The sequence below is a fragment of the Chironomus tepperi genome, unplaced genomic scaffold (assembly GCF_022539635.2).
Source record: "Chironomus tepperi strain 1889 unplaced genomic scaffold, CSIRO-AGI_Ctep_v1 contig_454, whole genome shotgun sequence".
Lineage (NCBI taxonomy): Eukaryota > Metazoa > Arthropoda > Insecta > Diptera > Chironomidae > Chironomus > Chironomus tepperi.
Genome location: NW_027226576.1, coordinates 498,286 through 514,550, shown reverse-complemented (window position 1 = coordinate 514,550; position 16,265 = coordinate 498,286). Strand labels below are relative to the sequence as shown.

The 16,265-nt window shown below is 28.9% G+C and overlaps 5 protein-coding genes across 7 annotated transcripts; 2 read left to right on the top strand and 3 right to left on the bottom strand.

The window, feature by feature from the left end:
- Positions 1–1,733: 1,733 nt before the first annotated feature.
- Positions 1,734–3,475, bottom strand: LOC139098931 (hatching enzyme 1.2-like). The gene is made up of 9 exons (XM_070651314.1): positions 3,295–3,475; positions 3,170–3,235; positions 2,855–3,099; positions 2,481–2,565; positions 2,394–2,402; positions 2,226–2,320; positions 2,097–2,171; positions 1,870–2,034; positions 1,734–1,807 (listed from the first exon to the last, which is right to left on the bottom strand). Exons 1-9 carry the CDS (start codon positions 3,428–3,430, stop codon positions 1,766–1,768), a joined length of 918 nt encoding a protein of 305 aa, XP_070507415.1. The 5' UTR covers positions 3,431–3,475; the 3' UTR covers positions 1,734–1,765.
- A 747-nt stretch (positions 3,476–4,222) lies between these two features.
- On the top strand, positions 4,223–8,084 carry LOC139098885 (ankyrin repeat domain-containing protein 11-like). 2 transcript variants are annotated; one of them, XM_070651259.1, is made up of 6 exons: positions 4,223–4,336; positions 4,467–4,627; positions 4,685–4,834; positions 4,894–5,151; positions 5,824–7,691; positions 7,761–8,084. In XM_070651259.1, the coding sequence occupies exons 2-6, from the start codon at positions 4,507–4,509 to the stop codon at positions 7,944–7,946; spliced, it is 2,583 nt and encodes an 860-aa protein (XP_070507360.1). In that variant the 5' UTR covers positions 4,223–4,336; positions 4,467–4,506; the 3' UTR covers positions 7,947–8,084. The 2 variants fall into 2 exon arrangements, with proteins under 2 accessions (XP_070507360.1, XP_070507361.1); XM_070651260.1 differs by having other exon boundaries at positions 4,230–4,336; positions 4,497–4,627.
- beg (malonyl-CoA-acyl carrier protein transacylase beg) lies at positions 8,015–10,197 on the bottom strand. The gene is made up of 4 exons (XM_070651288.1): positions 9,490–10,197; positions 9,291–9,415; positions 9,081–9,225; positions 8,015–9,013 (listed from the first exon to the last, which is right to left on the bottom strand). The coding sequence occupies exons 2-4, from the start codon at positions 9,386–9,388 to the stop codon at positions 8,093–8,095; spliced, it is 1,164 nt and encodes a 387-aa protein (XP_070507389.1). The 5' UTR covers positions 9,389–9,415; positions 9,490–10,197; the 3' UTR covers positions 8,015–8,092.
- On the top strand, positions 9,528–11,119 carry Ctu2 (Cytosolic thiouridylase subunit 2). 2 transcript variants are annotated; one of them, XM_070651283.1, is made up of 2 exons: positions 9,528–9,859; positions 9,923–11,119. In XM_070651283.1, exons 1-2 carry the CDS (start codon positions 9,744–9,746, stop codon positions 11,058–11,060), a joined length of 1,254 nt encoding a protein of 417 aa, XP_070507384.1. In that variant the 5' UTR covers positions 9,528–9,743; the 3' UTR covers positions 11,061–11,119. The 2 variants fall into 2 exon arrangements, with proteins under 2 accessions (XP_070507384.1, XP_070507385.1); XM_070651284.1 differs by having other exon boundaries at positions 9,532–9,837.
- On the bottom strand, positions 11,053–16,264 carry LOC139098894 (probable ATP-dependent RNA helicase DDX17). The gene is made up of 6 exons (XM_070651270.1): positions 16,142–16,264; positions 15,081–15,632; positions 14,791–14,962; positions 14,263–14,716; positions 11,867–12,094; positions 11,053–11,808 (listed from the first exon to the last, which is right to left on the bottom strand). Coding segments are annotated over exons 1-6 (1,809 nt in total). The 5' UTR covers positions 16,144–16,264; the 3' UTR covers positions 11,053–11,407.
- Position 16,265: the final 1 nt, after the last annotated feature.

Here is a 16,265-nt window from a genome sequence, read left to right as displayed (position 1 = left end):
AACTTTAAATTTTTTTATTGTAAAATCTGTTATTAAAATGACATAAACAAATTTTCCAAGAATGAAATTTGAGGATTAATTTTATTAAAAGAAAAATCACGAATGTTTTATATTATTAATGTATATTTATTACCCTGATAGATTATTTCATAATTTGAAGAAAAAAAAAGTTGTTTTAGGTTCAAACCTATATTTAATAGGAAACAATTGTACTCTATAAAAAAATGGCAATCAATTTAATGAAATAAATTCTCGACCACATTGACCAAAACCTAAATAAAAAAAAAAAAAACTGGAATAAATATTTTTCCTCGTACCAAACTGTTTCGAGAATTAAAAAAAATATATTAGAAATGAATGACGTGAAAAATGTTTTATTGATAAAGAAAAATTAAAAATTTTAAGCAACAGGGTTTTAATTGTGCTGTTTAAATAAAAATCGAGAAAAAATTTGATTGTTTCTAGTAAATTGCATAAATCACTTTTTGATACTTGCAATTTTGAAAATACAAAAGAAAAAATTAAGCTGGAATTTAAGACTGTTATAATACACTTAAACAAAAAAAAAGGAATAAAATCACCAAAATTAAAACAAAAAAAAGATAAAGTGAAAAAATGTGAATACCAACAAGAATTTAAAGACAAATCTTAAAATTTGAATTTTCATTTAATTCCAAATTATTAAGTTTATTTATTAAGAATCTATTATTATTGTTGTATTTCATTTATTTTCTGTGTGGCGCCAACCAGAAAAATTTGGAAGACGCTGGTTTAATTAGCAAACCGAAATCTGGATTTTTTTTTTGTTTAATAAGTGAAGAAACTCTTGAAATGATTAATTCATATTACGGTTAAAAGTAATGACTTTCTTAGAGCTCAACAATTATTTTTTGCTCTTTCTTCTTTATTTTGATATTACTTATTTGGATACTTTTTCCGGTACTAAGTTTTCATTTCTTGATTTTCTAGATTAATCAATTGGAGTTGGAAATAATTCAATAAAAAAGGTGAAGTTAAACACAGTGATGAGAAACAATTATTGAAATAAAAAAAACCAGTAATAAGTTTTGAAAAAGACATAGAAAATCTTTTTGGAGAAAAACTTGAACGTTTTAAAAAGTTTAAGGAAAACAGTAATAATAATAATAATAATAATAATAATAATAATAATAGAAATAATAATTTAGTCATCATGAATAAGATGAAGTAAATGAAAAACAATCCTTTTTGTGGAAATAATAAGCATATAATTAATATTTGGTGTCATATTATACATGTAAATGATAAGGATTATTAAATAATGATTAAAAACAATTGGAAATAAATAGAAAATGTGTAATGAAGTACACATATGGAACAAAGCAAAAGAATCATGAAAACAACTCAAATATTCATTTAATCTGATCTTATTTAAAAATCAAGAAAAATTAATACCGGCTAATACATAATAACAATGAGAAAATGTTCATTTAAAGAAAATATTTAAATATGTAGATTTTAAGCAAGAGTTTGGCGAAATCTCAAAATAATTCATTACAAATTGTAACAAACATAAAACTGAATTCGAAAAGAAACACACAAAAAATAATTTGATGAAGATTAAATCAAATAAAGAATATTAAAATTAAAGTATGAGCAATTAATTTTTATTTCAACCAAATTTTACAGATACTTATGTAGGTAAAAGGTAAGTGAATTTTAATTAAAAATAAAATAAATAAATAAAAACTCTTCACAAATTTAAAAGTCAATATGCCATTTATATTTAAATGCCTAATATTCTGCATAACGTATAGTATTTTTTTGCCTGAAAGACATGAAAAAGGGATGAATAAAAATAATGGAAAAATGCACGTGACAGTTGCTTACTAGCTTTACGTCATCCAAACAACCATATAATTCATTTATTTTAAGACAATCTGTTTGTGACAATGCTTTTCTCTGTCCAATTTTTTCACCTTTCATTTTTGCTATAAGAGTTGATTTACCCTTTTGTTTTGAGAAGTACGTCGATCCATAATGCATAATAGAGTTCTAAGATTTAGAGAAAAAAATTAAAATGCCTTAAAAATAATTTTAGATGTGTTAATACTTACATAATCATACTCAAAGCTATAAGTTGTGTTTTGTAAGGATTGTTTTTCAAAATTACCCTTGTAGTTTGGAATTATCTAAAAATATTAAACTTTAAATGCTGCAAGGAACAGACCCCTAATTTTACTCACATTGTCCCAAACGACTTTTACAAATCTATCTCGATCATTTCTTGATTGTTCGTGAAAGATTCCGATCGCATGTAATATTTCGTGAATTGCTCTTCCTATATGTATATAGGAAAGCCGTTAAAATAAATTGAATCAAAATGATTAATTAAAATTTTCATCTCATCATACCTTCTCCTCCTGAAAAATGAATTAATAATTTTAATAATATTCACATTCTTAAATTCCGATTTTTTTTTTTTTAATAAATTTACTTGCCTAAACAATTTGGTCCCGATCTGTCTGGTGGCTGGAGTGAGAGAATTTGCGGTCCACCAACCTTACCTACAAAGCTCCAACAACCCTTTAAAATAATATTCTATCACTTTGCATACATTTAATTTTTACTTAAGTAACCTTAAGACAAATTTATGATCTAATAAATCCTAAGCAATAAGCACAGAGCTTTTAGGGCTGTAAACATTTTGCCTAAGCTTATTGTAAGTTACAACTGTTTGAAATCAATGAATATTTGGTTGTAGAACGATAAATTTTTTAAGTAGGTAGGTATTCAAAATTAAGAAATGATTTTTTTTGATGTTTTATAATTTATATAGGTCTATCTAAAAAAATAGCAGACTAAATATTCATACCTTAGGATATTTGATTGGCCATATGAGTAAAAAATCTTTCTGACTTCCGTTCCATTTCGGAAATTTCAAGCAAGTTATTCGACTTATAGTTTGTATTGCTTGATAAATTGTTATCATATCTTCAGGCTCATAAAGTGGAGAAATTGCATACGGAACCGTCCGATTTGGCCAAAGTCTCTTTGGAAAAACATCCCAACGTAGTCCAACTCGCCAGTAATTAAATATATCGTTATTTATGGCAATATCTGATTTTTTGAAAAATAAAATTAAAAGTAAATGTTCCGAAAAAATTAGATACTGTAAAAATATTTAAACCTCCTTGGAATAAATTCGGTGTAACTTCAGGATCTTGATCTTCGAGCAGTGGATCATCAACTATGACTACAATAATGTTCACACTTTTACTTTTAAATAACTAACGGTATGATGTTTATACCTACAGTCTTGTGGTAAAAGTGAATCTCTATCAATTACATCGGGAATATTTGGAAAAATAACTTTTGATTTTACTTCCAACATAGGAAGAGTTATTAAAAATATGATTTCTACAACAATAGCTAACCTTACTGGCACCATTTTAAACAATTTTTAAATCAGCTGATTTTCAAACCATAGATTTAGAAATAAATGATCGCGAATGAATACGTCTACATGTAGAAAATCTCACAGAACAACTGAATGTAAACCGAAAAAATGTCTTCGATTTATTGTTATAACGGTTTTATAGAACAGCAACAACAACTGATAATGAATTTAAGTTAGAAGAAAAAGTTAAAAAAAACCAATGGTGAATATTGACGAAGAAAAATGCGAAAGCTCGCACATGATGAATAAAATCATCGTGTCTGTTGCAATATCATCTTGACTTATTTCAATGACAATTGTCTATTTTTTTAATGCAATAAGTATTGAAAGCAATAAAAACTTGTTAATATGTTCATTTGGGAACCAAAATTAACTCTTTATAAAAAAAAATAATAAAAATGTAAGCGTTGCTAACAAAATTATCGTCAATTAAGTTTATAATTTTTTTTACATATTTTGATCATCAAAAACCTTTATTAGTATGTTAGTAAAATTTCATTCATTGAATTGGTTAATATAAGAAATTAAATCAATAAATTTAATAACATGAGCATTTTTTCAATGGATATTAAAATTAGCGCGAAAATATTAAATATTTTTTAACCGTTATATTAACTCAAAAAAATCCAAAGTTCAAAATTCAAAAGTCTTGACAATTTTATTGGAACTTACATTATTAATCTTGTTCAAATAATTTAATTGGGGTACGATTTTATAGTTAATTGCTTAAAATAATCTGATTTTCCCGCTCAAGCAAAATTGAAATTTGGTCATCTCGGTTAAATGAATTCGCCCATAAAGAATAACAAAAATAAAAGGAGATTAACAAAATTGATCAAAAAAATTAATTTATCCCATAAACAGAGTTTATTAAATGATCAAAATAGTTTTAAATTAGTAAGGAAATTTATTATCATAAGTTCATTGTATTTATAACTTAAGAGCCTTTTAGAAAATAATAGAACTTTTAAAATTTTCGTATGTGTTTACAAATTTTCTCAATATTGAAATTCTTTGTTGTTTATAGATTGAATTATTCGTTAATTTCTATTGTCAGAAAACGGATTATGGCACCACCGCCTCAAAGAAGAAACGCAACACATTCTAGACCGTCGGCACCGACTCCGATGTCTGAAAGACAACAAATGGCCCTGTTAATGCAAATGACTTCTTCGACAACGGAAGCTGGTAATATAATAAATAATATTTGATTCTCTATTCCATTTCTTAACATTTATATTTTAGAGCTAAGTCCAAACAGTCAGAGTAATAAAGTAAAGGATAGAAATGAACGTGGAGAAACACCACTTCACATTGCTGCAAAAAAAGGAGATTTAGAAGGAGCTAAAAAATTGCTGGAACAAGGATCAAACCCAAATGTTACAGATTTTGCTGGTATGATGGACATATTTATAATAAGTTTTATTAATAAGCTATAACTTAATTTTCTTTAGGATGGACGCCGTTGCATGAAGCAGCAAATCATGGACATTATCATTTGGCACAGTTACTTATAAAGTTTGGAGCAAATGTCATGGCTACAGGTTTAGATGACATGACTCCTTTACATGATGCTGCGAGTTTTGGAAATCAAAAGCTAGTAAAAATGCTGATCGAAAAGGGAGCAGATCCGTTGTTTAAGAATAAAAAAGGAAAAACTGCACAAGATATTGCACATCCATCTCTTGTAAATTTCTTTCGAAGTACAATCGGTAAGTTAAAATATTTTATTACAAATTACGCGTTATAAACAAAAAGAACGGAGAATTGATGATGATCATTAGTCATTATAATGATTGTAAAGAGAGCGAGAGTGTACCAGAATAGAGGAACACAAAAAACTTAATAGTTGCATGCATGAATTGATAAAATTATTTTTTTTTATCATTAGCTAATTATGAATTATCTAAATGTTTTAGATTTAAAAATATTAAAGTTAAATTTCTTTAGTACTATTTAATTTATATTAAGATACTTGCACTTAAGTATTTGTTGCTACGCATACATTCTCAAAATTTGCTCACATCAAGATAACTCTCACGGAGAAAATTAACCAGACATATAAAGCTTTAGCATAAGACATTACATTATTATTTTTATTATTATTAATTTTATTTTGTCTACATTGCTTATAATTTTCACATTTCCTTCGATAACTTTCGTCCATTTTTTGCAAGAAAATATGAATAAACTGATTTGTGCTTGGATGTGGCTTGTTTTCAAGCTTTAAAATTCTATCAAGTAAAATAATTCGTTTTATAGGAACTTTTGCACAGTTTAATTAACCAATTACTTCACTTGTAAATGCTTATTTGTTTTTTTTTTGTTTTTAAAAAAAATTATAACACTTAAAATTATAAAAATTATTTTATTTTCTCTCAAAGATATTCTAAATAAACAAAAGAAGACAACAAGTGGAGATTTAAAGAAATCGGCAGATAATGAAGATACAGGAACAGGTGCATCAACAAGTTCCGCACCATCAGATATTTACGAATTTGTTTCAACACCAAAACATTCATCGTGTAGTTCCGGAGATGAAAATCCAATAAAAAGTTTTGAGAAATCGTCGGATGAAAAAAGTGGCACAGATAGTGACACGCCAACAATGACTGCAGCATCTTTAAATGTACAGCAGAAAAGGGCATTAAGTGATCAAATTGATCGAAATGATGGAACATCTTCGCCAACAGATGAGGATTCAAAACGAAAGAAAAGAAAAGATTCCGATTTTGCAGCGAAGGATGTAGTAAATAAGACCAGTGGACCATCAACAGGAACAAATAGGCTTGGTTCTAGAATAATTGGTCAAAAAATTCCTGGTCCAGCATCAAAAACATTAGGACTGATGAATAAAAGCAGTGGAAACATTGAACGCAAAAGTCCATGTGAAAGTCCAAATATTCAAACTACGAAATCACCAGAAGTTGAAACTGACAATGATGATTCGAAGAATGGAGAAGGACCAAAAGTTCCACCTTTAAAAATAGTTATACCGCAGCAACAATCTTCTGCTGGTCCATCGAATGAAACCCAAGAAGGAACACAAAATTCAAATTTGCGTACAAATAAAACAACCATAACAAGAAATGTTTCGGGACTTCCTTATATTATAACAACAGCAAACGAAAGTAGTAACACATCAAATGAAAAAGAAGCGATTAGTGCAGCAACGTCAGTAACAACAAGAGGACAAAGTCCATCTGTAGATTCCAATAAGTCTAGCGATGATACGAAACCATCATGTAAATCAAAAGAATCGCGTATTTTAAGAAGTTCGCAAAGAAGTGGAAAAGATTCGAAAGATGATCGAAGTTCCAATAATTCATCTCCTCAATTGCCTGCTAGTTCTACTCCATCACCAGCAGCTCAGAATACAGATAGTTCCTCTACAATTGGAAATGGAAATGATTCAGAAGGACATCATTTAGGACAAACTGTACAGATTTCTTCAGTTCAAACATCTGTTAGTTCCACATCTACAATAGCTCAAACGTCTTCTTCATCGTTACAAACATCATCTGCAAATAATAATAATCAACAATCAACACAATCTCAGCAACAATCACAAGGAACGTCGACTGGATCAACATCGTCTGTTGAACTTCATCCCAGAAAGAGAAAAATTAAAGCGAGTAGTAAGGAATCATCACAAAATTCCTCAGCTTCCTCTACATCGTCATCATCATCATCATCAAATGCTGATGTAAAGGATAACAACTCAAAAGATGGTCAGGAAAAATCAAATGAGCCCGTTCATCCTCATGATCAACCGTTTGCAAATTGCTATCAAATGTATATAGATTTAAGGAAACAAATTGAACAGCGACATAGAAATTTACATCCAATAGAACCGAGACCACTTAAAGGACTCGAAGACTATCTCATGAATCGAAGGACGTATTCCTTGCAAGGTAAAACTCCTACTGAGCCAAACATAATCATTCCCCCGCTTTTACCAACTCAAATGAAGGATACATTTGTCGAGCAAGAAAAAGAACGTCATAGACTGAAAATGAAGCATATTGTTGAAAAGGAGAAATTAGTTTTATCTAAAGAACAAGAAATTCTTCGTGTCCATTGTAAAGCAGCACAAATGCAAGCAAATCAGCCTCAGCCTTTTTCAGTTTGTACAATTCTAAAAGACGAGGAAGTTTATAATCCAATAACACCAGAACAAGAAGAAAGATATAATAACCGTTCATTCTTCAAAGAGCTTAAAGATTTGGATGACAAATGGGATAAAATTAAAGTACGATGATTTTTCCTTATATATATTTTTTTAATAATCTATTGAAACTAATATACTATTTTACTTTAGGAAGCAATTATAATTAGACATACAAATGAAGCTGAAAGTCTTCATGCTGTTCAGAAAATGGACTGGGGATGGAAGCTAAAGGAAATGGCACTTTGTGATTACAAAGCAACCCCGGAAATTGAGGAACTGCATGTTCCGATGGTTGATGTTAGCGATGAATATACTACACCAAGTATCAAAAATTGAATCAAACATTAAAGATGCATGCATAAAAAATACATTATTAAGAATCAAGTAAATAAAACCACTGCGCATTTGTTATAGAGTTTTATTTTGAACAAATAAAAAATGCACTTCTCTTCTTTTTTTTATGAATACTACAAAGTTGAAGTTTATTTTTCAACAACTATTGCTGAACTCCAAGCTCTTGCATTTACTTCTTTTAATATTGAAGTTAATGAGTTTCCCGGTGCACATTCAAATGTTTTTGGAAAATGTTCATTCTTACCTCTCTCATACATAATATGAAGTAATTGCTCCCATCGAACTGGCTTAATAATTTGTTTTGGTAATTGTTTATAGATTTGATCTGCATTCTTATAAATTTTCCCATCTATACATGAGTGTACATAGATGTAAGGATCGTTAATCTTAATTTTATTCAATGCTTTTTTGAATGGTTCTATTGCGGAGGCCATAAGTTTTGTATGAAATGCTCCACTGACTGGTAGTCGTTTAATTTTTCTAAGCTTAAATTGTTGTTTATTTTTTTCGAGAAAATTAAGAGCTTCTAAACTTCCCGCAACAACCTTGCAGTGGGGAAACAAAAAGTTAGCTATTTGACACTCGGCGTTTTCAATTCCACGTTCAATACACCATTCTTTTGCTTTTGTGCAAGCTTCTCCTAATGAAGAATCCGGTCCATAAAAAACTGTTGCCATTCCTGATGGATTTCTTTCACTTGCCTTTTGCATTTCTTCAGCTCGGATTTGAATTAATTTGATACCCTCGTCAAAAGGAATAGAGCCCGCAAATATTAGTGCCGTAATTTCTCCCAAACTAAATCCTGATGTAGCTACACACGTTTCTATTGCATTTGGTCGGGATTCTTTGAGCCGTTCTAATGATGCTAAAGAAGTTACTGCAATTGCTGGTTGTGCATATACGGTTTGATCTAACTTATGTTTTGGTCCTTTAAGACAAATTTCTAACAAGTCATATCCTAAAACCTCTTTTGCAATCTGAAACATATCTCGAACTTCAGGAATTTTCACTAGTTTCTCTGCCATGCCAACATATTGCGATCCTTGACCCTATGATTATTTAATTACAGAATTAGTATACAATTAAAGCTTAATACAAACAATATAAATTATTTACTGGAAACAAAATTATTGAAGTGTCTCGAGGATCAACTTTTAATCGGTCAACCTTTTTACTTTGATCTCTTTTATCAAACACAGCTCCTTCTGGATAAGGACTTGTGGACCAAGTATTTTCTTTGGAGATAGGTTTCTGATCTAGCCTATAAAAATGTCAATAATATTTTGGTTTGTATTATCATATTTTAAACCATATTAATAATATTACCCGGTTGCTGCAGATTCTAACAAGTCTTTTAATTTTTTACTACATTTTAATTTAGTTGTTGTACTAATATTTCTTAATATTATACGATTTGTGAACATCACTAGCTGTCTATCTTTTTAATTGAACTTATTTTTTACAAAAAAAGTGTACTGCACTTTAAGAATTGTTATGAGGCGAATTGAATTTAATAGAAACATACCTATTCTCAAATTTTGTGTTGCGACGCAAAACATTTTTTAGTAATTATTTTCAATGTAATTTAGATCTTTATTCTTTCTATTCATCAACCAGCTTTTTCATCGGTTAAAATTACATATACAAAATTCTTTAAATCTGCAATAGCTATTTAGTGTACCGAAACATGAAAAAGTTTGTGAAGCACTGTCATTCGAGCAAATTCAAAATCATTAATAATATCTATACAATTTCGTGCTAGTTTATTTAAAAAAAAATATGTGTAGTGTTGCTGAAGGCGATTTTGGTGATGAAGGAGGCATTCATACCATGTTGAAAGATGTTGTCTTAACTGCAATAGAGGATGAGAATTGTAAGAAATGTGCTGTGAAAAAGTGTGTAATAAAACTTGATTTTAAAGAAGCAATGTGTTTATCATGCTTTCTGTATTATGTCAGACACAAGTTTAGAGCAACTTTAGGATCATCTAAAATTCTCAAACGGCAATCTAATGTATTGCTTCAGTTTAAAGGAACGGCTGCAGATGTTTCATTATTACATATGATTCAGAGTGCTTTTGAAGAGGAAAGTTACAAAAGACTTTCGTTTGACTTAAAGATTGTATTTGTGGACGAGAATTCTACAAAGGGAGATATTTTGGAAAATCGAATGATGAAAGTCCAAGAAATTAAAGATGTTTTTCAGCAATTTCCAAGATTCACTTGCTGCTATACTACAATTGCAGACAGTTTAAAAATAATTGAAGATATTACAACAATTTCATTTAAAGATATGGAAACAATAATTAAATCAGAAGAAGATTTTATATCAACTTATAACTTTATTGAAACATATACTTCTAAACAAGACTTTATTGAAATGTGTAAGAAAAATGCTTTAAGAGACATAGCAAATCATCTCAATTGTTCGTACATCTTTTTATCGGATATAAGCGTCGATTTAGCCACAAAATTAATCAGTAATATAGCTCTTGGAAGAGGAGCTTCTGTTGCATACGATGTTTCATTTTGTGATGATAGAATTGATCACATAAAAATTATTAAGCCTTTAAAGGATCTTAATCAAACTGAAGTTGACCATTATGTTAAATTTAATAATTTGAAATTTTGCTCAATAACATCTTCATTGGAAGATAATACTATTGCGAGTATACAAAATTTAACTTCCAACTTCATTAATCAACTACAAAAGAATAGTTTTAATTCAACAATTTCAACCGTTTACAAATGTACCAATAAAATAGCTCCGAATAACAAGAAAATACCTTCCCAGAATAATTCAACTTATTTAAAAATGACACGTCCTTATATTACGGATATGAATCAGCGATGTCTTTTATGCAAATCCGTTTTGGACTACAATCATTCAGAGACCTTATATGCTATTGAATTTTCACGTTGTGTCTCTAGTCAAATAGCTTCAAATATTGAAGGAATCGAAAATCTGCAAAAAATTCAGGAGATGTCAGCAAATGCAAAAAATGGTAATGAGAATGATCGCAATAAATTCTTGTGTCATGGATGCAGGAATATTTTTTCTGGAATGAAGGAAGAGACATTGACAAATATTTTTTGAAATGTTGAACGCAATTTTTATTTAAGTGAAATAAACTATTTTTTTTTTTTGAAATGTAACGATAAGTGTTTTTTTTATGTCCATAGCTTATTTTTTTTTATCTTACATTTCTTCGAACACTAATCGATCACTCCATATTTGCAATGATGCATAAATTTATAAATATATGTAGCTTAAATATTCACACACTGAGTCTAATATTATCATTGACGCATTTTTTCAATGTTAAACGAGTGCATTATGATTCACTCCAAGTGTCAATTTATGTTAAGCATATGATTATAATTCAAAAATATAACTAAATAGGTAGATTAATAAAAGGAAAGATCAGCAATTTGCATCCAAATTTAGTTTTTAGGTAACGGTGGCATTATTGATGGTGGAGGATATGAAGTAAATGCCATTGGAAATTGTGGAAACTGCATTTGTTGCTGCTGTTGGTAATGGTTATTATAAGTAGCTTGGACAGGAAATTGCTGAGACATGTTTTGATCAAAATTAGCATTTGGTGGTTTGTATGAATTTTGCTGATATCCAAAATTTCGTCGGTCATAACTTTTATAACTTGTACCCTCCTTATTATTGGAACCATAACGCATATTGCCATTATTAAATGGACGCTTATTATCGTTGTCTCCAATTGTGTTATTCATACGTGGCCTTTTGTCGGACATTTCATTATTGTTGGGCCGAGGTCGCTTCATTCCTGCATTTGGAATGAATCCTTTAGATTTTCGCATATTTCCCTCTGTTAAAAATTTAAAAAATTTAGTTAGAGAAAATTAGCATATAAATTATCAACTTACTTCTCCCATATGAATTCTTGCTCATTTCGATCAATTCTGGATTAATGATTTGACTAGCTTCTCGTAGAACATTAATTAAATCATTAACTTTGGGTGAATTTGATGGAGTAAAGAAAGTGTATGCGGTTCCAATATTGTTTAATCGTCCTGTTCTGCCAATTCTGTGCACATAGTCTTCAGAGTTATTTGGATAATCATAGTTTATGACATATTTCACATCGTAGACGTCTGATTTTTGTAATTTGATAGATATATTTTTCAAGTGAAAAATGGAAGAGAAAAAAATTCATTTTTCCCAGAAAATTTAAAGAATTTGTGTTTAGAAAAAAACACAGAAGTACCATGGTTAGCATTAAAAAAGAAAAATTAATAAAAGTTATAAAAAATTTGTAAAAAATACAAAGTAAAGAAATTTCTAGTTCACACATTTAATTTCAATCTGTTATGATTATTTTTCCTACCTGCTGGGAAAATGAAAAATGTTTTTAAAGCATTAAACCTTTCATACATCCTCAACTAATTTTCATACAAAATAATTCTGATAAAAATTTTTCGTTCATTTGCTCAATACAATACAATTCAATTAAAATTTTTAAAACCTGTATTTTAATCAAAACGAAATAGAAAATTGAAAATCCTGCAACAGGAAGTGTATACGTAGCAACATTCGTTGGATTAAATCATTGGAAAAGGTAAAGGATAAGACAATATAAATCAAAAAGGCTAATTTTTTAATTATTTTTAAAATGAAATATAGACAAAATGTAGTGTAACACTACATGTCTTGCTTATGAATAAATGACTAATGTGGTGTCGTAGCAAAAGTGGAATTAGGGATCTCGCATAGAATATATAATATACATTGAAAGAAACTTCTGTATATAAAATTAATAACATGAATTTAAGTCACACCAAAAATAAATTTCGGTCACCGGAATCATTTTTAAAAGAGAGATTTTTGCCATAAAAAAAGGTAATTAAAAAATAATCCTCTTATTTGTGAATTTGGGAAAAGAAAATGACAATTTTAAATACTTGAAAGTTCCAACTCTGATTACAAAAATTTTAGATGTGCCTTGGATTCGCACAATGCTCACGACATTACACTTGCATAAAATTAAGCTTCACTGAATTTGAATAGGTCATTCTTACAAAATAATTACTTAATTAAACTTAATCAAATATTTAATCTTAAATATTGGAAAAATACTACTTATCCTATTTACTTGGATTTTTCAATCTCCTTACCATTCTCTTCACAGTACCACTCCACTCGAAAATAATCGCATTCAATATGATTGATAAAATTTATGCTAAATATTAAAATTAGGTATAAATTGTCAACATACATGCAATTATCCATATTTCCAATGGAAGTTTAAAGTGAAGATCCCTTCCTTTTTTATCTCCTTATTTTCACATTGTATGACTTTTTACATAATTTAAAAATAATTCACTTTTCATTCATTTTTCATTTTTATAATAAATATAGTTTTAGATTTATCGGTGTGTAACTTTTTTTTAAAACATTTAGGTATGTGTGTAATATATTTTCATTATTTCTTTTGTTTCAGTCAAAAATTATTGGCCTCAAGATCTTTCATAAAATTTTAGATCTCAAATAGTTTTTTTTATATCATTACTTTTTTTATATCACATAAATTTCATTAATAAGAGTTCTATACACAAACACCAACCCTTAATAGCGATTTTCAAATAGAATTCTAGAAAAGAAAGACTATCGCCAATTATTTTTATCACATCCTTTTTTTTTTTTTTTACAATTAAACCACTTTCAAATTCTTTGCCAATGCAATCACAAATTCTGCAATATGCAAAATTCAAGAAACAAACCTCGTTGTGTGACCGGCGATACCATTTCATATTAATGAAACTGTTACAATAGTGTACAATAACATTAAACGTATAAACTATTTGAATATCGCTTAACCCTTATATGTTAATGCAAATTACGGTAAGTTTTGAGAAACATTTCCCAGTATTCACAAGGCAATTAAAATTAATATAAGCATACTTTACCAAATATTTCACTGGAACTTCTCTTGGTGACCTAAATTTGAACTTCTAAATTTAATAAATTATTATATTAAAAGTAAAAACAGACTAAAAGGAGTTTTAAATAAAATTAAAATATATCTTCGTGAATACTGGAAGCTCATAATATTTAAGCGTAATTTTGCCCTTACAATCTAATGAAATCAATGTTGATGTATGTGATTGAAAATTTTAGTAAAAACTTAAAGAAAAAGAACAATGATAAATAAAATAATATCCATCTGTTTCGATCAAACAAGATCTCGGACCACAATCTGACTGATGTTTAGAAAAAGGGAGAGAAGGTTTTGAAGGATGGACAATAAGAATAAAAGACTTACCAAGTCCTCTGCTAGCAACATCAGTTGCTACTAGTATTTCTACATTGTGACGTCCAGAACGAAATGAACTCAATGTGTAGTCTCTTTCTGTTTGACTTTTATCCCCATGTATTGCTACAGCATTAAATCCACGTCTGTTTATTGCTCGTGTTATTTCATCAGCTCTGCGCTTTGTTTCAACAAAAACAATCGTCTTACGATCATTTTCTGCTGATATATCTGTTAAAATCTTTATTAACTTGGCATCCTTTTCATTTTCATCACAAACATCAATTATTTGAATGATATTATGATTTGCTGAAAGATTCAAAGATCCAATATTAATCTGAATATAATCCTGGAGAAATTCTTCTGCGAGATTCTTAACTTCTCTCGGCCAAGTAGCAGAAAACATCAAAACTTGACGATCTTTTCGGATTTGAGACATTATTTTTCTAATCTGCGGTTCGAAACCCTTAAATAAATAAATAAAAAAAATAGTAGTTAATATGATATAAACGCTTTTTAATAAAGTAAAATAATGCTTACCATGTCTAACATACGATCTGCTTCATCTAAAACAAGATAAGTACAACGACTCAAGTTTACAACACCGCGTTCAAGAAAATCTATCAAACGTCCAGGAGTTGCAATGCAAATGGCACAACCGCGTGCTAAGTCTCGAATTTGATTACTTTTTGCAGCACCTCCATAAATACAGCTTTATATTTTGAATAAAAACGTATAAAAATAATATTAAGTACACGAATGAAAATTAATCGATAATAACTTTTTGCGTTTTAAAAATTAACTCTACTTTGAAGAAAGATGTCACTTACCAATTTGAGATATTATTGCAATTTCCAAAATCATTTGCAACAACTTGTATTTGTTGTGCCAGTTCTCGAGTTGGTGACAAAATCAAAATGATTGGACCTTCACTGTTTCGGACTGTAGGCTGATCTTTCAAATGAATCAATGCTGGTAATAAATAAGAGAGTGTTTTTCCAGATCCAGTTTTGGCAATTCCGACCAAATTACGTCCTGACAAAATTACTGGTAAAGAGCCTGCTTGAATACTTGTGGGCTCGACAAATCCTTGCCGTTGTAATTCATTTGTAATGAACTCAGGAAAATTAGCCTCGTTAAATAATTTTAAAGGCTTGTACAAATCTGCATCGCGACCAATTGTTGTTATTTCATATTTTGTATTCAAATTTTCGATTTCATCTGATGATCTCTTCGAAATCGATGGATCTGGATTGTAAAAATCCTTGCGAAATGGAGCCAAATTTTCAAAATTCGGACTCTTTAAGGTTTCCGTTTGCTGGAAGTTGTTCGCATTTTGATATTTGTTGCGATAATTCATGTTGTTTGATTGATTACTGAACCTTTTAAATATTTTTAACAATTAAATAAAGAAACCAGTGATGTAGCTAATCACGATTCATAAAAGTATTCACACTATGCATCAACATTTCTTTTATATTAAGTATGTATTCCCCCAAATCAATTTTCAATAAAAATTTTGCTTATTCCATAAGCCTTTAGCTTCTAGTTGCTTACCCACTGTACCTCTTTAGATGCATATCATATCATATATGTACCAAATAAATAAAAAACTGAAATCTTAGTTTTGTTTTTAAACCGATTTTTGCGGAAAGTAACTTGATTGTTTCTTAATTAACTATTTATTTTATGAATATTTTCTAAACTAAATCATTATTGTTTTATTTAGCAAGCATAAAATGTAAAAAAATGATATTTACACGCGAATTTGAAAATTGGTGTGAATATGAAGAAAAAAATTTAATTTTTGTTTCATTTCTTTTATTACATGATAATCAAATGATTTCAATGAAATTTCTAAAACATTAGCTAAAATTATTGTGTAACTTACATTTTTCGTTATAGATTTCCTTTTTAAACTATTTAATTGAAATTTTTCAATTTAACAAATTTATTCCAACAAGGATAGTGAAAAATTTTCAGAGAGCAAATTGGAGCGAATTCAAAAAAAAAAG